This window comes from Ornithorhynchus anatinus, chromosome 8 (genome assembly GCF_004115215.2).
Source record: "Ornithorhynchus anatinus isolate Pmale09 chromosome 8, mOrnAna1.pri.v4, whole genome shotgun sequence".
Classification (NCBI taxonomy): Eukaryota; Metazoa; Chordata; class Mammalia; order Monotremata; family Ornithorhynchidae; genus Ornithorhynchus; species Ornithorhynchus anatinus.
The window spans coordinates 3,690,053-3,715,555 of NC_041735.1; the positions used below are offsets into that span (position 1 = coordinate 3,690,053).

Here is a 25,503-nt window from a genome sequence, read left to right on the forward strand (position 1 = left end):
AGTACCTTGCCCAAAGGCACACAACCAACAAGTGACAGAGCCAGGATTGGAACCCTCTGGTTATCTGCAACAACCGTGTTTACCACATCTATCGTATCATACGCTCCCAAACACTTAACACAGTGCTCTGCACACAGCAAGCACTCAATATAGTACCACAGATTGACTGAAATAGGTGAGATGATTGGGAGGACTGTTTGCCTCAAAGTGAGTAATCAAGCCATCAGTGGTATTTATTGAGCACGTCCTCTGGGCACTTTATTGAGACCCTCGGAGAACACGATGGAGTTAGCAGACCCAATCCCTGACCTCAAGGACCCTACAGTGATGTTCCCTTCAGAGCACAAGTTTCCTCCAAGAGCCTCTGAGCCCTATAAAGGGATCTTCTCTTCTGGTGGGAGGCAAGTCAGAACCTCGAAGGGCAAGGGGTGGTGGCATTTTCCCCCCGTGGGGTTGTTCTCAGGATACTGCTGTTGCAGGAATCCTTCAAGACCCCGAGGGGGAAGACTTGAATCTGTCACCCCACATCCAGTCTTTCAAGCGTCATACGGCTCCTTGCCAGTGGAAAGGAAAGCCGTCCGTCAATCGTATTTATTGAGTGCTTACTGTACGCAGAGCACTGTCCTAAGCGCTTGGGAGAGTGCAATACAACAATAAACAGACCCATTTCCTGCTCACAACGAGTTTACAGTGTGACCTAGTGGAAAGCGCACAGGTCAGGCAGTCAGAGGACCTGAGTTCTTATCCCGGCTGCACCGCCTGTTGACTGCGTGACCGTGGGCAAGTCCCTTAACTGTGAGGTAACAGACTGTGTCCAATCTGATTAGCTTGTATCTGCTCCAACATTTAGTATAGTGCCGGCACACAGGAAGCGCTTAACCAATACCAAAAAAAAAAGAAAAGTGGCACAGGTTGTTAACTAATTGATCACCCTTGATCACAGTGGTCCCCGTCCCTGGGGGGGTTAGGCACATTCCCACCCGAAGAGACCCTCGTTGGAAAAAAAAAGGGGGGGGGGGAATTGTTAGGGAGTGAGGAAACACAGCACCAGGGCCCTGCTCTCTGCCAACCTGAGAAAGAACACGCTCTATTAGGCTACACTAAATATCAGCATCTATTATTCATTGGTTTTCCTATTAAAGGCTCCACAGGTGTTAGAGTTTCTTGAAGGGAGTGGCTTCTTTTGTTTTCCTCATTAGTTTTCAACCAAATGGTTGATCGGGGGCCATGTATATTTACATTTCAAATCGCGGTTGGGGTCACGAGAGAATACCCAAGTCTCCCAGTGGAATACCTTGGTATTTGCTGGAGCTTGAGGTCCTGGGCAGCTTCTGTTGCCGCTTCAGTTGATTTCTCCTCCGGCAAGATGTAGGCAGCGGTACTGAACACTTGGCATTGGGCAGGAGGGTAGGGAAAGAGTCTCACTTTTTAGGGAAAAGCCGCAAGTTCAATGCGGTGAGCAAAGGTAACAATTCCTTGGGAAGGGGAGGGGGGTGACGATAGAATTGTTGCCCCCTTTGTTTCATAGCTGTGCTTTTGGTCCCCTAATAATAATAATTAATAATAATTACGGTACTTGTTATGCGCTTACTATGTGCCAAGCAGTGTTCTAAGCACTGGGGTAGATTCAAAATAATCAGGTGTGTACGCAGTCCCTGTCCCACAGGAGGCTCACAGTCTCAATCCCCATTATACAGATGAGGTAACTGAGGCCCAGAGAAGGTAAGTGACATGCCCGAAGTCACACAGCAGGCACATGGCAGACCCGAGATTAGAATCCAGGACTACTGACTCTCGGGCCCTTGCTCTTTCCACTAGGCCATGCTGCTTCAATGCTGCTCCCCCTTCCCCTTAGGGTTGGATTCCCGGTCTCCGATGGGACCTTAGCAGACTGAAAAGATCTACGGGTTTCCGAGCTGGGCAGCAAGGACCAAAAATTGAGTTTTAAGACCCACTGGCCTGCTTGCTTCCCCCACCCTCCCTGTCCCATCGCCCCGGCTCTCACAGTTCAAAATTGGCCCCTGAGGTGGCAAGGGAGACAGATCTTGGGAAGTGAGGATGACAGGCTGTTAATTTCACCTCCAACTGTCAGCCTCTGCCTGGGGTTTGAGGATCGTCTAGAAAACGCGGCCCAGAACGCTCAGCAAATACCACGATTACCATCCTCATTTCAGTCCTAGAATCAGGACCGAGCTCGGCTCCAAGGGAAGGCTGGCTCCCATTATTCATTCAATCATATTTATTGAGTGCTTACTGAGTGCAGAGCACTGTATTAAGCACTTGGAAAGTACAATTTGGCAACAGATAGAGACAATCCCTACCCAACAACGAGCTCACAGTCTATCCTTCCTGGGGAAGGCGTCGGGAAGTAATCGTGGGAAGATCTGGGTTCGATCGGAGCTGGAATGGAGCCTTCTTTTCGGTCCTGCACCTGCGGGTCCCCCGTCCCCGTCTTGGGGGGTGGCGGGATCTGAGCGTTGGGGACGCAGTTCCCCACATCTGCACTTGGAAAGAAGCGTCCTGTGATTACTGACCCCCGAGGGTAGGCACTCTGTCATCCCATTTCCAGTCATAACCCATTTCGGCCTTACAGCCGGGCTTGAAATGAGGAGTAACTGATGCGGGGCCCAATAAATTTGCCAAGTTATCTGAGCAGAAAATGAGATTCTCTCTTTCCACTCCGTTCCCACTTTGTGTGCGTATAAACAGTCGAAACGATATGAGCATTTCACCTCTGTAGCCGGAGTCTGAAAACCAAGTACTAAGCACACGAGAACCAATTACTTCCTGTTGCTCTGTGGACCCACAAACACCTTCTCCATCTAGGTGACCAGCTCCTAATTCGAGAATGGAAAAGCTCGGCCAGTGTGGCGATACCCCCATAAGCAGCGTGACCTAGTGGAAAGAGCGCGAGGCTGGGAGTCGGGGGACCTGGGCAAACCACTGCTGTATCACCCTGGGCAAACCACTCTACACCTCTGGGCTCCAGTTTCCCCATCTGCAAAATGGGCCCGAATACCTCCACCTGTACCTCGGATCTCATCTATCTCACCACCAATATCCCACCCGCGTCCTCCTGTCTCTCTGGCCTGGAAAGCCCTCCCTCCTCATATCTGACATTGACTCTCTCCAACTTCCAAGCCTTACTGAAGGCACATCTCCTCCCAGGGATCTTCCCTAAGTCCTCTCTTCCTTTTCTTCCGCTCCCTTTTGCATCATCCTGACTTACTCCCTTATTCATCCGTCTCCTCCAAATGCCACAGCACTTACGTACATATCTGTAATTTATTTATTATTATTAATGTTTGTCTCCCCATCTAGAATATAAGCTCACTGTGGGCAGTTAATATAATCTATGTTGTTTCACTGTACTCTCCCAAGCGATTAGTACAGTGCTCTGCACACGGTACATGCTCAATAAATACAACTGACTGACTGACCTCCTCCCAACCTTACTTAGACTTTGAGCTCCCTGTGGGACAGGGACAGCTTCCAACCTAATATGCACCCCAGCGGTCAGTCCACCGCTTAGCACATAGTAAGTACATAACCAACACTACCCCAGCACTCAGCCCACTGCTTAGCACACGGTAAGTAAATAATAATAATAACTGTGGTATTTGTTAAGCGCTTACTATGTGCCAGGCACCGTACAAAGCGCTGGGGCGGATACGAGCAAATCGGGTCGGATGCAATCCCTGTCCCACAAGAGGCTCACAGTTAACCCCATTCTACAGGCACAGGAAATAAAGTGACTTACCCAAGGTCACACCGCAGACAAGTGGCAGAGCCGGGATTAGAACCCATGACCTTCTGACTCCGAAGCCCGTGGCTCTATCCACTACACCGTGGTGCTTCTCATAAGCAACAACACAATTAGTCTGATTCTTATCAGGTGATTTTTCTAACCTAGGGGAAGACTGCTAGTCCCCCCCATGCACAGCCTCCCCGGGTTGGACACCCTGGCATCCTACGACCCTCGAATTTCTCCGGGTGCCAAGGTTGCCGAAGGGGCCTTGCAAACTAACTGCCCGCGGCCAACCGGGCAGAAGGGGCAGAGAAGTCCTTTCCGTGGAATGTGAACATCGCTTGTGCCAAAAACCTCTCCCCTCATCTGCGGCTCTGAAAGACATTACAGCAGGTCAGATATTTAAAACAAACTTCCTTCAACTCTCAAACCGAGAGCTTGGACAAGAAAAGAGTTACAGGCGCACAGCTTTTTCTGCGGGGGGAATCCAACGGGAGACATGCCACTCAAGCTCTTACGGGGGTCTTTTCTGGAGGCATTAAAATTCCTCTTCGAAAAGACATTTTTGATTTATATCAGCACAGGTGCAACTCCCAACAGCTCAGTTTGCTGTCACTCAAGGGCAATAAGAAACCACAGACAAATGCATAGATCTGTATATTTCTCTCTGTTTCCTCTGTGAAATGAAAATAACACTTTCCAACTCACCACAAGTGTTAGATAGGTAACGAATCATTAATGTATGCTAAAGAGCATCAGGATTACAAGGTGGCAGCATGGCGTAGTGGAAAGGGCACGGGACCCAGCGTCGGGAGACACGAATTCTAATCCTACCCTACCGCTTGCCTGCTGTGTGGCCTTGGGCCAGTCACTTACTCTCTCTGGGCCTCAATGTCCTCAGTTTAAAACAGACAAACAGCTCTCCCGGTGATTAAGGGAATGTGTCTGACTCGATTACCTTGTACCTATCTCGGTGCTTAGCAAAGTACTTGGCATAGAGTACGTGCTTTAATAAACAGCGGTTATTACTAGCATTACTTTTCTCACTTGTTTCTGGACAAGACCCTGCTGCCCCTCAGACCTAAATTCAACCTATTTCCAGGCAGAAAATCTAACCCAGTTAGTACCAAAGTGCAGACAAAAATCACTTTAACATGGCCCCCTCTCGTGGCTCTGCTCTTGAGCTTAAGGTGGCGATGGTACATCTGGGAAAGGAAGAGAGAGTCCCAACAGAGAATGTGTTTCCAGCTTCCTGAAGGGCAGCACTTTAACACTTCCCGTGGCCTTGCTTATTTATTTTTTAATTAGTTTGTTTTAGGGGCCTTAAATTATTCATTATGGTACCTTGGTACCCGGGCCGGGAACACACTTGCCATGCTGGTCAGAATCAGTGAACCGTCTGCTACTGCCCCCTCCAATAGGTTTCCTCCTTTCTTTCCTCCTCCACGACCCATTAACAACAATAATAATAATAATTGTATTTGTGAAGCATTTACTATGTGTCGAGCACTGTTCTTAACGTTGGGGAAGATATCAGCTAATCTGGTTGGACGCTAATCCGGTTGGACGCAGTCCCTCTCTCACACTGGGCTCATCATCTTCATCCCCATTTTACAGGTGAGTTACTGAGGCCCAGAGAAATTACTTGCCCAAGATCGCACAGCAGACAAGCGGCGGAGGCGGAATTAGAACTCAAGTCCTTCTGCGTCCCAGGCCTGGGCTGTACTGAGAGGCATCATGGCCTAGTGGCAAGAGCACAGGTTTGGGAGTCAGAGGATGTGGGTTCTAATCCTGCTTCCACCACTTGTCTGCTGTGTGACCTTGGGCAAGTCACTTCACTTCTCTGTGCCTCACTTACCTCATCTCTAACATGGAAATGAAGACTGCGAGCCCCACGTGGGATGACCTGTTTACCTTATATCTACCCCAGAGCTTAGAACAGTGCACAGAGTAAGCACTTAAATACCATTATTGTGTGAGAAGCAGCGTGGCTCAATGGAAAGAGCCTGGGCTTGGGAGTCAGAGGTCGTGGGTTCTAATCCCGGCTCTCCCACTTGTCAGCTGTGTGACCTTGGACAAGTCACTTAACTTCTCTGTGCCTCAGTGACCTCATCTGTCAAATGGAGATGAAGACTGTGAGCCCCACCTGGGACAACCTGATAACCTTGTATCTCCCCCAGCGCTTAGACAGGGCTTGGCCCATAGTAAGCGCTTAACAAATACCAACATTATTATTATTATTATCCATTAGGCTATGCTGCTTCTCACTGTGGGAAGGAAATGTGTCTGTTTATTGTACTACTGAGTTCTTCCAAACGCTTAGTACAGTGCTCTGCACACAGTAAGCACTCAATAAATACAACTGAATGAATGAATTGGGAAGCAGCAGGTAGGTACGAGGAAGCTCAGGTTCCCCAGGGGAGAAGCTCAGCCGGATGACAACTTGCTGCTGCACAGCAGGTCTTGAGTCCCTCCCTGGGACGACTAAAAACTCTCCACTTGGTGGAGAGCGGATGGAGAAAGATGGCGTGAAGATAGGGGGCTGGTGTTCTGCTCCTTCAAAAACTTTCCTCTCGATCGAGGGGGGTGTTTATTCGTTTATTCGAGACCCCAGTTTCATTGAACCAACAGGATGTCTAAGAAGGGTGGAATCGGGATTCAGCCCTAGTGAGGGGACATCCAAAGACTTTACAACAGGGTTCCCAAGGCCTCAGGATAACAGGGAGGGAATGCGCAAAAATAATCCCCCAGCTACATACAATCATCCTACATGCAAGGAAGCAGCGTGGCCTAGTGGCTAGAGCTAGGGCCTGGGGGTCAGAAGGTCATGGGTTTTAACCCCGGCTCCGCTACCTATCCGCTGTGTGGCCTTGGGCAAATCACTTTGCTTCTCTGGGCCTCAGTTCCCTCACCTGTAAAATGAGGATTGAGACTGTGAGCCCCACATGGGCTGGACACAATTTGCTTGTATCCACCCCAGAGTTTAGTACAGTACCACAATTATTATATGTGGGTGTGTGGGTGTCTGCATCTATACACACACACACACACACACATATATATACATATACATATATAAATGTAGTATGATCTATGCTTTGGAATGTAACAGCTGTTCACAAGAAGTAGGCCACTTCAAATTAAAACTAATACACCACAGTCGCTTTATGTTGAGAGGCAAGTTTAGTATATACAGGGGGCCCCGGCCCACCCCCACAAGAGAGAGAATCCAGCCCTGCTCAGTAGCCTCTATCGACCATTCCTGGGGCTGGAAAATCCGAACGCTTGCCCTCCCTCGAGAAGTTGGGAGCTAAGTCCCGGGGAGCAGCTAACGCGGCTCAAGAGCACACACACTGCAGAAGGAAAATGGGGGTGCTAAGCCTGGGCCCAGTTCACTCCCTCAGGTAGGCTCCCGGGAGGCTCCCGGAAACACCCAGCTTCCCAGATCCCGCTCCCACCGGGACTCTGTTTTTTGAGAGACCTTGCATCCTGCACTAGAATAATAATAATAATAATAATAATAATGGCATTTGTAAGCGCTTGCTATGTATCAAGCACTGTTCTAATCAGGTGGGACACAGTCTCTGTCCCACATGGGACTCAATCTTAAACCCCATTTTACAGATGAAGTAACTGAGGCCCAGAGAAGTGACTTGCCCAAGGTCCACAGCAGACAAGTGGAGGAGCAAGGATTAGAACCCATGACCTTGTGACTCCCAGACCCATGGTCTATCCACTAGGCCATGCTCCTTCCCTTGCTTCCTTGCTCTGTCCCTAAAAGCGTTCTCGGATGAGGGTGCTCCATCCGGGGGCGGAAGGGACGGACGGACAGCACCATTGACCAATTCCAACAGCGTAGACGAGGAAAAATTCATTCATTCATATTTATTGAGCACTTACTGTGTGCAGAGCACTGTGCTAAGCCCTTTGAAAGAGTACAAAAGAACAATAAACAGACACATTCATTTCCTGCCCACAACGAGCTTACAGCCTGGGGCGGGAGACAGGCATTAATAGAAATAAATTACAGAAAGAGACTACAGAAAGAGTCTGTCCGCTAGCCAGGAAACCTGGGTTCAAATTTCGACTCTGCCACTGACACGATGGGACTTGGAGAAGTCAATTCACCTCTCTGGGCCTCCACTTCCCAAACTGTAAAATGGGAATAAGGATCCCTGGCCTCTCCCTGCTTCACGGGCACAGTGTGAAGGCAGATGAGATGAGATGTGGAAAGCGCTTTGACTCTTAGGAATATTACAGATAGCCATGCCAACCAGTCGCAAAAATGATCTGCTTGCTGACTTGAAAAAGTTGGGATGGCCTGGAAAACAACAATAACTATGACATCTGTTCCAAGCTTACTCTGTGCCGAGCACTGTAATAAGCACTGGGACGGATAAAGATAATCGGGTCGGACACAACCCTAACAGACTAAGGGATCCACCTGAAACAATCCCATTTATCTCCCCCACTTGGAAGGTGGGAAGTGGTTCTGGCCCTGAGCGGCCTGAGTCACCCGCCCTCACCTCTGGCCTCCACCGCCACTTTTCCAGAAGGATCTTTTCCACATTCATGCTCCTGACCCGGCGGGAGGCTCTTTCCTTGAGGACCGGCCTGTCCTCTCAGCCGGACGCTTCAGAAATCTCCGCACTGCAGCCTGGGGAGTGGACGACACAAGGGAGCGTCCCTCCCTTCACCGCCGAAGAGTGAACTGGGAGAGTTCAGGCTCTTTGGCCCTGTTTAACACTGAGGGATGTGGGTGTGTGTGTGTGTGCATGTCTGTCTCAAGTTGTGCCAAGATAGAGTCTGGCACCTTTTTCTTGCGCCCGCCCCGTTCTCCGCGCACACCCACACCCACACACATTTGTCCCACGACAATCCCACCACAGCCGCAACTGCCCCACCCATGTCTGGGGGGGGGGGGGTTCGATGACTTCAATTCCCTCCTGAAGCAGGAGCCCCCTCAGAGTTCCTCCCGCATTGCGGGGGCGGCCGTGTCCATATTAAGGTGCAGCCGGCCTTCTCCACGACAACCTCCAATGAAGCGGTGGATGGATTTTCAAGTTGGCCCTGCTGGTTTCCAGCTCCTTGGCGAGCTGTGGGAAGCAAAGAGGGGTGGAACCCTCTCTGAGACGCTGCCGCCTCCTTCTCTCTGGCCTCCCTCTAACCTCCTCCTCTTTCCCCCCGCCACCCAGATCAAGGACCTGTCCACCTGCAGGCATCTCCAGTGCATGGACACCACCGTCTGGGCCCCGAGACACAAGGCCGAGGGCTACGAGCGTTCTCGTCTCGGCCTGCCCTTTTCACTTCAAGTCCAAAACAGATTTCCTGCCGGCTGGGGTTCGTTTTCCCTTGACGGGGAGGGAGGGGAGACGGGAGGAGCGGGATTTCTAGATCATTACCAACAGTCTGAATTTGGCGAGGGTGTTCTTTTATGCTTCTGCCTTTTATTACGGGCCGTTTGATCCACTCTCAGACGCATCCAACATATCGGAGCCGGTTACTGCCCTAAAACCTCTTTTTCTGGGGCTGTGAACTGAGCTCCGAAAACCCCCCAGGGAAAGAGCTTTGGGTCCCCGGGTAAAGTCATTCATTCATTCGTATTTATTTAACACTTACTGTGTACTAAGCACTTGGGAGAGTACAGTAGAATAAAACAGACACATGATGATGATGATGATATTGGTATTTAAGCGCTTACTATGTGCCAGGCACTGTTCTAAGTCCTGAAGTAGGTACAAGATAATCGAGTTGGATACAGTCCCTGCCCCACACGGGGCTCACAGTCTTAATTCCGATTTTACAGATGAGGGAACTGAGGCACAGAGAAGTGAAGCGACTTGCCCATGTTCACACAACAGAGAAGTGATGGAGCCAAGATTAGAACCCGTGACCTTCTGGCTCCTAGGCCCACGTTTGATCCACTAGGCCCTGCTGCTTCTGCGCACAGACTCATTTAGGTCTGGCACTCTAGAGAGCTGAACTTGCCTCAGTACTTCTGATGGTCCGGGAGGCTGGGGGGCAGGGGGATTGGGGAACTGGAGAGAAACATTCATTCAATCATTCAATCATATTTATTGAGCGCTTACCATGTGCAGAGGACTGTACTAAGCACTTAGTACAGTGCTCTGCACAGATTAAGCACTCAATAAATACGACTGAATTGAATGAAAGGTCCAATCGAGAGGCATGGGAAGCAAGAGGGATGATCCCAACCCTCAGAGAATTTAGATTCAGAGGACGCCGATCAGGCCAAGTCCAAAGGAGCATCTCTGCCCCTCCCTCTCCTGGCCCAGCCTCAATTTGGGTCACACATCAGCCTACTCTCTGTGAGCCCAGAGCCCACCCATGGGCAAAGTACGCAGTATAACTCATTTTCTTCCAAACCCCCCACCTGGCTTAATCAAAGGGACATCATCCTGCAACTTGAACATAATAATAATAATCAGGACAATGTCTGGCACTTTTCTAAATTTCCCCTCTAGACTGAGAGCTCATTGTGGGCAGGGAATGTATCTGTTTGTTGTTGTACTGTACTCTCCCAAGCGCTTGGTACATGCTTGGTAAATGCTTAATTAATACTACTGAATGAATGAACAAGCGCTGGGGCAGAAACAACCTAATCAGGTTGGACGCAGTCCCTGTCCCACATGGGGCTCACAATCTTAATCCCCAATTTACAGATGAGGTAACTGAGGCCCAGAGAAGTGAAGTGACTTGACCAAGGTCACACAGCAGACACGTGGCAGAGCCGGGATTAGGACCCATGCTCTATCCACTACACCACGCCGCTTCTGTATACCTTGACAGCGAAACCATCCGACATCCCCAAGCCATTCCAGGGATCAGAGCCATGGTCTCTTTTCCAGAACGATTAGTAAGCTCTCTGGGTGATAACCCGCTGACCGCTGCATTTCTGCCTTTCCTCCTGCGCCCAATTTTAGCTTGGCCTTTTAATAATGGATATCACTATTTATGACCCTGGAAGATAACTGTTTCCCAGGTTTGCTTTATTACCTTCCCCTTGGCAGAGAATTCCCTCTCTCACCCCCCCACCCAGCCCCGAGCCAATTCTCTCGATTTCTCCACGGGAGAGCAGGCTCCTCTCCGTGAGGGAGCCGTCCATCTCCTCCTAGCTGGAATCCATCTCCTCCTAGCTGGAATCCATCTCCTCCTAGCTGGAATCCGGCCTCACCTGGCCCGGCGATCAGGATGAAAGGATCTTGGCCCTCCCTCCCCGTGGCCTGGCCTGGATGGGTGGGAACGCATCCCCTGATCTGGGAGTGCCATTACCCGGGAAACACTTGACCTCAGGGCCAGACCGGCATTCCAGCGAGCTGCAAATAACAATAATCGCAATAAGGAATTATTGTGGAAGTGCTTAATATATCCCAAGGACCATACTGAGTATTGGGGTAGGAAAAAATCAGTCAGTGGTATTTACTGAGCGCTTACTACGCGCAGGGCACTGTTCTAAGCGCTTAGGAGAGTAGACTACAACAGAATTAGCAGATGCTTTCCCCACCCAAAATACACTTACAGTCTAGTGGGGGAGACGGACATTAAAATGAATAAGACAAGCGGGTCGGGCACAGTTCCTGTCCCACATGGTGTTTACTATAAGTAGGGGAGAGAATATGTATTGAACCCCCAAAGCACAGAGAATGTAAGTGATTTGCCCAAGGTCACCCAGCAGACAGGTGGCAGAACCAGGACTAGAACCCCGGTCTCTTTCCACAGTAATGATAATAATGGTACTGGTTAGGCACTTACAATGTGCCAAGCACTGTTCTAAGTACATGTTAATCGGTTTGGATATAGTCCCTGTCCCGCAAGGGGCTCATACTCTTAATCCCCATTTTACCGACAAGGTAACGGAGGCCCTGAGAAATCAAATGAGTTGCCCGAGGTCACACAGCGGAAAGGTGGCGAAGCCAGCATTAGAACCCAACTCTTTCCATAATAATAATAATAATACTTGCTAAGCACTTACTATGTGCCTAGCACTGTCTACACACTGGGGTAAATACAAGTCAATCAGGTTGGATGTACAGTCCCTGTCCCATATGGGGCTCACACTCTTAATCCCCAATTTACCGATAAGGCCCGGAGAAATCAAGTGACTTGCCTGAGGTCACGCAGCAGACAGGTGGCGGAGCCAGGATTAAAACCCCAGTCCTCGGACTCCCGGACCCATAGTCTTTCCACTGGGTCACGCTGCTTCTCAGAAGGCCGGCCAAGTTGCAAGAACCCCTTAAAACAAGCATTCACCCCCCAGTTCCCAGCTCAGAGCACCACATGGCACTCCGCCATTCCCTCCGCCGCCGCCCCTCCCTGTCCAACGCTGGAGCTATTTTCTCCCAGCAGAGGAGCGGGGGCTATCGGGGGGCCGCTTGCGGGATTCCCCTGGAGCGCAAAGAACGAAGCCTCCGAGCCCGCGCTGGCCCCGACCCCTTTCCAGTCACTCCTGGCCCGAAGTGGGTGTCGTTTGGCAACCGGGCGGCGGCGGCGAAGTCCATCCCGAGCTTCCCAAAGTCCGGTCTTATTGCTACTGCTCCCCGCCTTCTCATTTCACTCCCTAAAGCACCACGGAATCAGGTTAAATGTCAACCTCTCCACCCTAAACATGATACAAATAGGAATGGAATTAGAGCAGTCACTCCAAATTAGAGAGAGGAGACACAGAGAGAGAGGAAGGCAGAGGAAAGGCTAGGAGTGGGAGAGAGAGCGAGAGACGGTACAAGAGAGATTGCGCGCTAGCCTGTCGTCAGCAGGGAAATGTGCCTCCCAACTCTGCGATACAGTCCTCTCCCAAGCACTCGGTAGAGTGCTCTGCACACAGTAAGCGCTCAAGAAACACCATCGACTGATTAATGATTTCCCCCCAACTTCCTGCCCACAACATTCTCCTCAGAGACCCCTCCTCAGGAAAGCAGACCCTGGAGCGTGAGCCCGGAGCCCTGGGTGCGAGTGACTTCACCAGGCGGGGAAGTCCCCTCCGCCTATGACGAGCCATCACCCCCTCTCCCGCCGCCACCCCCGCTCCCTCCCACCACCCCCGCTCCCGCTCCCTCCCGCCCAGCCTGCGTCGGCCCCCAGTTGGCTTCGCTCCGGACTCTGCCCGCAGGAATGGCATTCCTTTTCCATGGCCTTTTCCACTTCCCAGCAGGAAGCCCCACTTGGAGAGTCGGGGCGGGCTGTGGGAGGAACCCAACCAAGGGGGCGGGTGGGAGAAACGCGGCCAAACACGGAAGGGAGGAGGGGAGGGGGGAAATTCCCCCAAAGAGGGAACCATCCAAGACCACGGAGCTTTCCCGGGAGACGGAAACCATCCGCGAAAGCGACGGCTCGAACGACCCAACCCCTCGGTCATTTAACCCGCCGTGCGCCACGTGTCATTTCACTTCCCCCACTCGGGGATCCGTTCGGCGCCGCTAAGTGACACGATTTGCCATCGGAAGGCTCCGGGAGGCACGGGGAGGTTTTGCTGTCGTACCCGATGGCTTTCACTCCCGGCCGGTGGTTCTCTGACCCGAGGACTACCTCAGCAACGCACCCCACCGAAGAGCTAACAGTTCTGAGAACGGCCGTACGTTTTTCTACTTTTTCCACACACACAACCTGACCGAAACCTAATATTCGTCCTCGAGATTTGCGTCAGGCGGTTGCCGGGACCCCCCGGACAAAGCACCCTCAAGGGGAGACCGTAACAGGGGAGAGCGTGACGGCGTGGAATTGTAAAAACACCGCCACAACTGCAACGTTCTCAGATAAATGACGTGACCCTGGCCCGTCTCCTTAAGGAATCACTGCCAAGAAGAGCACCAACCTTGCTTCTCTGATTAATTTGAGGCCTCCCACGCCTTGCACTTAGAAACCAACCTAGACAGCACTGAAATCTATTTCCAGTCCCTTACGAATTTTGACAATATGCTCTTTGCTAAATCTGTCTTTATCCCAATTTTTATTCTGGTGGAAAAAAATTCTATCATTCCAATCTTAGCTAGACGCTGAAAAAGGAACGTGCTTCAGGTGGAAGATTTTAGTCACTACAATTATTTCTGGTGCAAACCCAACTTTTTTTGAAAGCCCACCCTTCCGACCACCTGTAAAAGCTGTTGGGGAATTAGGAGCATGAGCCAAGGCCTTAGCAGGAAGAGCACGGGCCTGGGAGTCAGAAGTCACGGGTTCTAATTCCGGGTCGGCCACATGTCTGCTGTGTGACCTGGGGCAAGTCGCTTCACTTCTCTGTGCCTCAGTTCCCTCACCTGTAAAATGGGGATCAAGACTGTGTGCCCCATGAGGGACATGGACTGTGTCCAACCTGATTGCCTTGCAACTACCCCAGCGCTTAGAACAGTGTCTGGCACATAGTAAGTACGTAACCAATACCACAGTTATCATTACTGTCATATCCCTTTCAAGATGAAATGACGGAGAGGTTTTGTTGCTGTTTCGTTGTTGTTCTTTTACAGCTACTTCCTCCAAAACCTAGAACGGAACCAATCTCGACCCCATCACAGAAATAGAAAAAACAGCTCCAGTGAGGGGATAAGCAAGTTTTTCATATTCCTTTCACTTGAGCAAAATACAACGTTTGGAATGAGAAAAAGCAAACCATTGCTTCCTTTTACGAAAGACTTGGATGGTCGAGGAGGAAATATCAAAGAGGTTCCATACTCAAAACGCTGCACGCTATGGAGAAGCTATGTCGGTAACCAAATAAACAGATCATTTGCTACTGGATAGTCCTAAGTGGGTAAACAACTAAATAAATATTGGCTTGCCCTCCAAATTCATTTTCACTACTTGGCCTCAAAAACCATCCAATCAAAGTATTCAGCGATGATCGTCGTCTGTTTCCTGAAATCTGATTCCCCAACAAAGTCACCCAGGATCGCTATAGTCTCGTGAGTCTAGACTGTAAGCTCTAGGTGGGGCAGGGGAAGGTGTCGACCAACTCTGTTGGACTATCCTCTCCCAAACGTTTAGAGCAGTGCTCCGCACCCAGGATGCACTCAACAGATGTCCCTGATGGACTGATTATCCCTTAGGGAGCCAGTAATGAGACTCCGGCACTTCTGCCACTCGGACACCGCTCTCTACGTCAAAGCCCGACGCCGGCTGACGATCGAGCCGAAGCGGAGTCTGTCGCCTCTCGCCCTTGCGGAGAGGGACTCCACCCTGGGTCAAGATCACCCCGCGGACCAATCTTCTGGGAGAATCCGAGCATCCCGACCCAACCACGGGGCCGCCTCCGGCTCCCTGAGCCCCTCGGGAGAAACGGACACCTGCGTGGCTGCGATCGCATGGCGTGACGCCGGAATTTGCGCGGAAGAGAAGTAACAGTTTGGTAGGCATTAACCGTCGTCTCACGAGGAAGTAGCTTCCGATGAGGCGGCAAGCTGCCACCCATCGCTACGGCTTGCCCCGTGAACGGGATCAATCGGGCGATAGCGCCTGCTGCTTCGGAAAGGGTGTCTCCTCTTCCGGGAAAACTCTCCGCACGCGCGCGCATACACACACACAGGGTGGGCGGGTCAGACCTCTCTGAACAAGCCCCTGGCGACCCGACCGCCCTGTCCCGTCTCCCCCCTCCACGCCTCCCCAAAAGTAAAATGAAGTCACCTCCGTAAAAAGGGCCGGAATTTTCCCCAACGAGGACCAAACTGAACATTCCTCGTCTCCATGACTCAAAGGCTTAAGTCTCGCTTGGAATTTTACTCCCATGCCAAGAAAACTCTGATTTGATTTTAAGATTTTTCAAGCTTTTGCCTTCCGCAGCTGAAAAGCCAAAAAGAGTTGGAACTAGAACGGAAGACTGTTTCAGAATGCAGATCGTCGGATGAAAATGGCCTAAGCATTTCCTTAAGTCATCCTTTTTAAAAAAAAGTCCGGTCAAATTCTGTCACGCGTGCCGACCTTTATTATGACCTCAAACGACAACACTCACCCTCGCCTGGGTCGTTCCCCACACCCGAGTGGGGGCCGGGGGTGGGGGGGAGAGGGAGACCCAGCCGTCATGACCAGGGTAAGGTTGACCACGTCCCAAGGAGCCGGAGAGATCCCTCCCCCAACTCTTTGGCAGGGTAGGTTGAGGAACGGAGGTGGAGTCGGGGATTGAACTGAAAACGGGAATTGTCAATCTCGAGCTCCTCCCTTAAAAGCATTCCTGCCGTGCAGAAAAATAATCCGAGATTAACGTTGTGGGATGATTGGGGTCAGATTCCCTCTGAAGCATTCGAATAACTGATCGGTCGCCTTGAATTGACTCCCAAATTAGTTAGTGACTATCATTATTATTTTTTAATATTACTATCTAGGTCATTGGAAAAAGCCCACAGGAAATTCCTCCCGATAATAAAAATAACCTGCTGATGCCTTCTGCAGCTTGCCTTCAAAAGTGCCCCAAAGCAGTCAGGTTACAAAAATTTTCAATAAACATCAAGGTCAAAAGAACACACTGGCACATTTGGAAAATTTGGTTCACTCAGAACTGTCTGCTGCAAGAGGATGCTCTTAACCCACCGTACTAAGACTGTAGATGGGGAAATCACTTTTGTCTGACGGTTGTACCATTCCTGACCTGGAAAGTCAGCCAAATCTGGCTTTTCTCTTGACCTGGAAGGGAGTTCTGTGACCAGAGTTTATTTGGCTGTTGGTTTAGAGAAATGGGGAAAAAAAAAATCAATAAAGAAAATAAAATATTCAGGATAGTTTCTCAAATAACAGAAGCTCCACCAGCTCTGAATAATTCTCTCCCTTGAAAGATACTTTACTGGATGATGTCAGCATCGTTTTTCAAAATAGGTTCTTCCATTCAGAAACTGAACAACAAGGAAGTTTGCTCAATACATTATCAATAGTGCTGTAAAGAGAGCCTATGCCCCTGCATTCTCGTTTTCAGACTTCCTCGAAAAAGGCACTCGAATCACGGAGACACCTACAGAACTCCCTCGGCCCCGACGCACGGGTTTTAATATCTGCCATTTTTAGACGTTGCTCCCGATGGTGCGTCAGTGAAAGGGGGGGGGCGGGGGGGGTTAATTCTCCAAGTACTGAGGAGCAAAGGGCACAGGAAATTACACCCTTCTTGGACTGAAATAGGCTGGCGAGAAATCTACGGAGGATGATTGGGGAAAAGCAAGAGCGATAACGTGGGAGTCTGTAAAAATGAACTTCTGGATCAAGATTCAGAATGCCATTCAAATATTCATCTAGGAAGGGCAGATTAATCAAGAGCATTCAAAACGTACACTGAACGGGCCAGGGACACTTTAGAATCTGGTGCCAGAATTCCATCTGGGGGCCCAGAGGATGTTCGAACACGATGCTATCCTTGAAGAGGCCTTCCCCGCTCTCGACACGGGCTCGCTACCTACACTTACGTTCCTACTCGTGTCTCATTCACTTCACTCCCCGAAAGGAACTCGAAACAACCGACGACCAAATCCCGCCGAAAACCTCTCTCGGTCTTCCATGAAGATAACCAGAACCACGCCAAGTCCTTAGAGAGATACCTGATTGCCTGTCGTTTAACTTTCAGGAACATCCAGCAATTAATTCCACTTTAACCGCTAGCTAGCCGAAGAGGTATCGCGCTAAAACGAAAAGGAAGAAGTGCTCGCCGTAACCAACAGAAACACAACCGTTATCTCCTAGGTTGCCTCTAAAGGCAGGCCATCGTATTGGATAAACAAATAACCACATTTTAAGGCGCACGTCAGATTCGTCTGAAATCCACCTTTTCCTTTCAAGCAAGTCAAAGGAGTCACTAGCGAAGTCACCGGTTATTTTCAGACAGAGGCACACAGCCACCCGAATAACACCACTAGACCGAGGGGTGGGGTGGGGGGGTTCAGGAAGAGGCTGCTCAGAATTCAAAGAATTGAGCTTTGGGTTCTCAACTGTATCTTACCCGATCCACTGAACTGGCTGCTTCCTAATGTTGTCGGTCTGGTTTTTCCACTATTAACAGGTGGGGAAAACATCTGCAAAACAACAACAACAACAACACACACACACACACACACACAAAAAAAAAAAAAAAAGCATTAAAGTATTAAAATCGCTTCTCCGATAGCCCTAGTCTTTCTGCCAGAGTAGGTTCGTGGAGAACAATCAATTAGCTGATCTGTTTTGGAGCCAAAACCCCAAAACAGGATACTGGCACGTCGGCAGGACCAAGAAGTGAGTTTTGATGATCTCGGCCATTTCCCTGACATTTTGTTCAAACATTTTCTCTTCAGGAAAATCAGCGGTAGACACTAAAATGATTGAATTCAGCTCAAGATGTTCGCACCATAATCTTCGCTGCCAACTATGACTAGACGAGTGAGCCGCTTTTAACGAAGGGTAATTGATTATATATTTAATACACATAATATGGTGTGTGTGTGTATATATAGTTTGAAGATTATGTGTGTGGGTATATAGATGTATACACACATGCACGCCACACACACACACCAGAGTTTGTCTTTTGGGTTTTGGGGGTTCTTGGGGTTTTTTTTTTCCCCTTCTTCTTTCAAATCCCCAAGGGGCTTTATAAGCAAGGCAGCATCCTGAAATCCCTAACTCCAGACTGACTTTCTCCAAGCTGACACTTCAAGGTCCCACCAATAAAACCGGAAAAAAAAGGGATGGTGGTGGTGGTGGGGGAGGGAATAAGGGGAAGAGGAAGCAAGGGGAGGTGGGGGGGGGGGGGAGTGTAAAAACAAAAACAAAACTACTCCTGATAACCATCAGCAGTAGCACAGGGTGACTCAACCCAAATTCACCATCAGACGATGGGGGGGGGGGGGGCAACATGATTTTAACTAAAGTCATTGACCCTTCCGGCAGCGGAGTCTCCAATCCGGGAGCCCAGACGTTACAACAAAGTTCAGGTGTCCAACTTGGCTGAGCGGGCCGGCCCGGAGTGGCCGTCTCTCTCTCTCTCTCTCTCTCTCTGTGTATCTCTGTGTGACTCCCCCAGCCCCCTGCCACGAGGTGGTGGCCCACGGCGGGGGATCCGGTCCTACCGCGCTGAAGTCCAGCAGGTCGCTGAGCTCCTTGTCGGTGCCGATGGCGGCCATCCGCTGCTGTTGCTGTTGCTGCTGCTGCTGCTGCTGCTGCGGATTCATCTTCGGACCCTCCTCGCCACCGCCGGTCCTGGAGAGGGGCACAGTGCACCAATGGCTTGGGGCGTCCACTAAGAGTCGGGGGGGGGAAACGGACAGATGGAGGGGAGGGGGCCGGAGAAGGGGTGAGGGGGCGTCCCGGCTCCTCTGCTGGGTCTCTGGACGGCGCACACATGGAGGGGATGGTGCTCCTGGGGTGGACAGTGCTCGTGGAGGGGACAGTGCTGGGGGGGGGGGGGCAGTGCTCGTGGGGTGGACAGTGCTCGTGGGGGAGGGGGATAGTGTTTGTGGAGGGGACAGTGCCTGTGGAGGGGACAGTGGTCTGGCCAACTGGGTGGCCGCCATCCCCTAAATTTCCCGAAGGCCGGACCCTCCTCCTCCTCGTGGCCCTCCCCACCCCACTGCCAGACCCCAGGAGGGGGAGTGGGGGGGGGCATCCCTTCCCCCTCCCCGGTCCCCCTCCCCCACCACCTCTGCAGAGCAGGAGGTCCTCCGGAGGGAGGGGGGGTACAGGCCGCGGGGATCCGAACTCTCTGCAACAATGAGGCGCCCCGCCGCCCCCCAGGACCCTCCCGGACCCCCGGGACCCCCAGGCCTGACGGCCCCAGGCCCGGACAATGAGCCGCCCCCAGCGCCCGCCGGGGCCCGTCCTGGGGGGGTCCCGTGGGGAAAGGGTCTGCCCGGCCCTCCCTTCCTCCCTCCCCCAACCCCCTCGGGAAAGGGGTTGGGGTCAGGGAGCTGGGGGCAGCGCCCCCGAACTCCCGCTAACACACACTCACCCCAACACACACACACAAGCTCTCCCCGTGCAATTACACACTCTCCTCCATGTGTGCACAGACACTCTCCCCCATACACTTTCAGTTTTCCCCCATATACACACACACACAAAACCTCTCACCCTGTACACTTGCACACTCCCTTCCATGTGCACACACACACTCCCCCATACATTTTCAGTTTTCCCCCATACACACACACACACACAACCTCTCACCCTGTACACTTGCACACTCCCATCCAAGTGCACACACACACACACACACACTCTCCCCCATACACTTTCATAGTCTTCCCCAGCCATAAACACACACACACAAACTCTCACCCTGTACACTTGCACACTCCCATCCAAGTGCACATACACACACACACATAGACTGTCTCTCCCCCATACACTTTCAGTCTTCCCCCAGCCATAAACACACACACACACACACACACACACAAAGTCTCCCCCTCCCCCCCCCACACACATACTCTCTCCCCCATACGCTTTCAGTCTCTCTCCCAGACACACATAAACTCTCACCCTGTACACTTTACACATTCCCTTCCATGTGTGCACACACACACACATATACTCTCTCTCTCCCCCATGCACTTTCCCAGTCTCCCCCCAGACACACACACACAAACTCTCTCCCTGTACACTTACACACTCCCTTCCTTGTGCACACACACACACACTCTCTCTCCCCCATGCACTTTCCCAGTCTCCCCCCAGACAAACTCTCACCCTGTACACTTACACACTCCCTTCCATGTGCACACACACACACACACACACACACTCTCTCTCCCCCATGCACTTTCCCAGTCTCCCCCCAGACAAACTCTCACCCTGTACACTTACACACTCCCTTCCATGTGCACACACACACACACATATACTCTCTCTCTCCCCCATACGCTTTCGGTCTCCCCCCAGACACACAAAAACTCTCACCCTGTACCCTTACACACTCCCATATGCCCCCACACACTCTCCCCCATACGCTTTCGGTCTCCCCCCAGACTCACACACACTCTCACCCTGTACCCTTACACACTCCCATATGCACACACACACTCTCCCCCATACCCTTCCAGTCTCCCCCCAGACACACACAAACTCTCCCCCTGCTCCCTTACACACTCCCATGTGCACACACACCCTCTCCCCCATACACTTTCCCAGTCTTCCCCCAGACATACACACACAGACACACACATACTCTCCCCCCCCCACGCTTTCACAGTCTCCCCCCCACCCAGATACCCCCATACTCTCTCCCCCCCATACGCTTTCACAGTCTCCCCCCAACCCCCCAAACACACAGACACACACACACAGCGTCTCCCCCCCCATCCACTTCCACGGTCCCCTCCATGTGCGCGGGGACACACAGACACACACACACACACTCCCCTGTAGACTTTCCCAGCCCTCCCCCAGACCTAGAGACACACACACAGACACACACCAACTACACCCCCCGCCCCAAGGCCGGCCGGACAGAGGGTCGGTCCTTGTCGGGCGGACCAAAGCCGTCGGCCCGCAGCCCAACCCCGCCTTGCGGCCTCCCTCGCAGCCTTCCCGGGTGGCACGCCCCCCCTCGCCCCCCCATGCACACCCCCTCGCACACCCCCTCGCACACTCGGACCCCCCCCCAGCCCCCCCGGGAGAGCGCAGTCCCGCCCCCCGCCCCGCGTTTACCTGCCGGCCGGGCCCAGGCCGGGCCGGGCCCCCGAGGAAAGTTGTGCCGGGGCCGGGGCGGGCGGCGGAGAGGCTCCCCGGTGCAGGGAGGGGGGGGGGGGCTTCCCGGTGGAGGGGGCTCGGCGGGGCGGGCCTCGCTGCGCGTCCACGCTGCCCCCCTCCCGGCCGCCGCCCGCACCCCCGGGGCCGGGGAGGAGGAAGAGGAGGAGGAAGGAGAAGAGGAGGAGGAGAAGGAGGCCCTAGTGGGGCCGGGGCCGCCGCCGCCCCTTCCTCCGCCGCCGGCGGAACTGGCGGCTCCCCGCGCCCCGCCCCTCCCCCCAGGACCGCCCCCCGGGACCGCCCCCCAGCCCCCGAGAAGCGGGGGGCCCCCAGGCCGCCGCCGTTGCTGCTGCTGCTCCCCTCCCCCTCCCGCCGCCCGTGGACAAAGCCCCCCGGCCCCAAAGCCCCTCGCGGGGACTGAGCGCTTACCGGAGGCTCAGCGCCTGGGAGACTCCACCACGCCGACACCCACACACATTCCCTGCCCCCTAGGACCTCCTCCTCCTCCTCCTCCTCCTCCTCCTCCTCCTCCTCCTCCTCCTCCCCTCGCCCCTCCCCCTCCTCCGCCCCGGACAGATGGGCAACGGAGAGTCGGGGGAGGGGGGAACATCTGGATCCCACCTCCCCGGGACCCCCCCCCCCCGCCGCCCCCCGGCCTCTCCAAAGCCCTCCCCAGAGCTCCCCTCCTCCAGGAGGCCTTCCCGGACTCAGCCTTCCCCATCGCCCCCACTCCCTCCCTCCGCCCTCTCCCCTTCCCCGCCCCTCCCCCGGTCGATATTCTCGATGGCTCTATTTGACTAATCATTCATTCGATCGTATTTAGCGAGCGCTTACTCTGCGCAGAGCACTGGACTAAGCGCTTGGAAGGTGCACGGCAGAGAGGCCGTCCCTGCCCCGAGACGAGGTCACCGTCTAAACGGGGGAGGCAGACGGTAAAACAAAACAGAACGAAGCAATGGGGATAGATCTGCGATTCTACTGATCGATTCTGAGGGTATCGATGGCTGACGACTTCTTTTGTTTTGCGGTCTGTCTCCCCCTGCGAGCCCGTCGTCGGGCAGGGATGGTCTCTATCCGTTGCCCGATTGGCCCTTCCCAGCGTTTAGTCCAGTGCTCTGCACACGGTAAGCGCTCGATACACGCAATCGAATGAACGAATGAGTTCCAAGCGCTCAGTACAGTGCTCTGCACTCGGGAAGCGCTCAGTAAGTACGATTGAATGAATGAATCCACAGGCCAGCAAACCCCGCCATCGGAAACACCGACCAAGTGCAGGTGGGCCGGGACCGTGTCTACCGACTCTATAATGCGGCCCTCTCCCAAACGCTTAGTACAGGGCTCTACGCCCGGTAGGCGCTCAGTAAATACCACCGATCCACCAGCGTTCAGTAGAGTGCTCAGCCCGTAGGAAGCGCTCCATAAATACCACCGACTGACGGAAGGCTGTTCGGATGAAGGCGGTCTCCCCCTCTACACTGGAAGCTCCTTGTGGGCAGGGAACCTTTACTCATTCATTCGATCAATCGTTTTTATTGAGCACTTACTAATAATAATGATGGCGTTTGTTAAGCCCTTGGTATGTCCAAAGCACTGTTCTAAACACTGGGACGATACAAGGTGATCGGGTCGTCCCACGTGGGGCTCCCAGTCTTCATCCCCATTTCACAGATGAGGCGACTGAGGCACAGAGAGGTTAAGTGACTTGTGGGCAAAGCGCTTGGAAAGGACAATTCAGCAGCAGAGACCCTCCCTGCCCACAGCGGGCTCACAGTCTAGAAGGGGGGAGACACCAAGATGAGGAAAAGGGCATCAATACCATCAATATAAATAAATAAAATTGTAGGTACGTATACAGGTCGAAACACGTAAATAGGTAGGCATATGAATAAATAGACTTAAAGGTATATACATCTATATACAAGTGCTGTGGGGCGGAGAGGGGCGGAGAGCAAAGGGACGGAGTTGGGGCGATGGAGGGGGAGCTGAGGAAAAGGGGGGCTTAGTCCGAGAAGGCCTCCTGGAGGAGGTGAGCCTTCAGTAGGGCTTTGAACCGACTCTGTTCCTCTCCCCACAATAACAACTATCACCGTACAGTGCTCGGCACAGAGTGGGCACTCGATCAGTACCGCTGCCCGGCTCGCACTCCCTCTCCCTGACCCGCTCTATTCCCGCTGGGGACATTTTCCGGATCTGGAGACTGAGGCCGGTGACGGGGAGGCGAGGAGGTTAGCGCCGTGTCTATGCCGGGCTCAGGATTTCTCCCCAGGCCGGAACGTGCCCCTCGCTGAACAAAGAGAAGCCGCGTGGCTCAGTGGAGAGAGCCCGGGCTTGGGAGTCAGAGGTCATGGGTTCGAATCCTGGCTCTGTCACTTGTCAGCTGTGTGACTGTGGGAAAGTCACTTCACTTCTCTGTACCTCCGTTACCTCCTCTGTAAAATGGGGATTAACGGTGAGCCTCACGTGAGACAACCTGATGACCCTGTATCCACCCCAGCGCTTAGAACAGTGCTCGGCACATAGTAAGCGCTTAACAAATACCAACATTATTACTATTATAAAGAGGAGGCCTTCCTTAGCAGAGTCAGAGAAAAAAATAAACTGAGGTAAACCAGTCGGGACTGTGGTTTGGGCCACTTCTCCGAGCTTGCACACGTGTGTTTGCGTGTATGTGTGTTTATGTATGCCTTGAGAAAGGACAGGAATCCCAACGGTTCTCATCCAAATCATCCAGTAATAATAACGATGATCATTAAGGTACTCGTTAAGGTGCTTACTATGTGCCAAGCACTGTTCTAAGCAGTGCGGTAGATACAAGCTGATCAGGTGAGACTCAGTCCCTGTCGTCCCCCCCCGGGGCTCACAGTCTCAATCCCCGCTTTACAGGTGAGGGAACTGAGGCCCCGAAAAGTGAAACGACTTCGACTTGCCCAAGGTCACGCGGCGGACGTGCGACGGAGCCGGGGTGAGAACCCAGGTCCTTCCGACTTCCAGGTCCGGGCTCTAGCCACTAAGCGACACTGCTCGGTGTAGCCAGCAGGTCAGGGGCTACACTGTCTCCTTTCGTTCATTCGTATTTCTGGAGCGCTTACTGCGTGCGGAGAACTGGACTGAGCCCGCGGGAGAGGACGCTAGAGCAACCAACAGCCAGATCATTGTCTCCCATCAACCATTAAACGGTGGCAATAATAATAATTGGGCAACTGTCCGGGACCCACCCCTTAGCAAAAACCCCCCACCCTTGATCTCTGCTGCTGGCTGATAAGAAGCACATCATTGCCTTTGGAAGGAAGGGCGCTCACGGGCGAGGGAGGGGCTGGCTGTTTTAACAAGCAACAACAGCCTGGCCTAGCGGATTAGAGCACAGGCCTGGGAGTCGGAGGGACTTGGGTTCCAATCCCGACTCCGCCACTTGTCTGCTGTGTGACCTTGAGCAAGTCCCTTTACTTCTCTGGGCCTCAGCAACCTCAGCAGTGTAATGAGGCTTGAGACTGTGAGCAACCCATGGGACAGGGACTCTGTCCAACCCGATTTGCTGGTGTCCACCCCAGCGCTTAGTACGGTGCCTGGCAGATAGTAAGTGCTGCACAAATACCATCATTATTATTATTATTGTTATTATTACCAAGTTCCCCCTACAGCTCCCGACCCTCTGAGCCCTTTTCTGTCTTTTCCAGAACCGTATGATAATAGCTATTGTAATAATAATCTGATGCTGATCCACCACTGCCAGGAAGCCCAAGGGACCCTTGCTTTCATTCAGTCGTTCATTTGCATTAATCGAGTGCTTACTGTGTGCAGAGCACTGGACTAAGCGCTTGGGAAAGTTACACAACCACAATAAACAGACCCATTCCTGGCCCACGAGGAGCTGACAGTCTAGAGGTGGGGAGACGGACATCAATGCAAATCAATAAATGACAGGTAGGGACATAAGTGCTGGGAGCGAGTCAGGGCGACGCAGAAGGGAGTGGGAGAAGGAGAAAGGGGGGCTTAGCCCGGGAAGGCCTCTTGGAGGAGATGGAGCTTCATTAAGGCTTTGAAGGTGGGGGAGAGTCACTGTCTGAGGAGCACGTGCTTCTCTCCGAGGACCTCGGGGTGCCGCTAGGCTCTGTTGT

The 25,503-nt window shown here is 52.6% G+C and overlaps 1 protein-coding gene across 6 annotated transcripts in view; it reads right to left on the bottom strand.

Moving 5' to 3' along the window:
* The window catches only part of TCF12 (transcription factor 12), a 286,427-nt gene extending 264,561 nt beyond the window's left edge, over positions 1–21,866 (bottom strand). For 5 of the 6 annotated variants that reach the window (XM_029071273.2, XM_029071276.2, XM_029071275.2 and 2 more), the window contains exons 1-3: positions 21,350–21,382; positions 18,772–18,901; positions 17,667–17,739 (exon numbers count right to left, since the gene is read on the bottom strand). In XM_029071273.2, the coding sequence (XP_028927106.1) occupies positions 17,667–17,739; positions 18,772–18,873 (175 nt within the window). In that variant the 5' untranslated portion in view covers positions 18,874–18,901; positions 21,350–21,382. Of the gene's footprint in view, positions 1–17,666; positions 17,740–18,771; positions 18,902–21,349; positions 21,383–21,817 lie in introns of those variants that run through there. The other variant, XM_029071272.2, reaches the window with a different exon arrangement.
* Between the last annotated feature and the right edge of the window lie 3,637 nt (positions 21,867–25,503).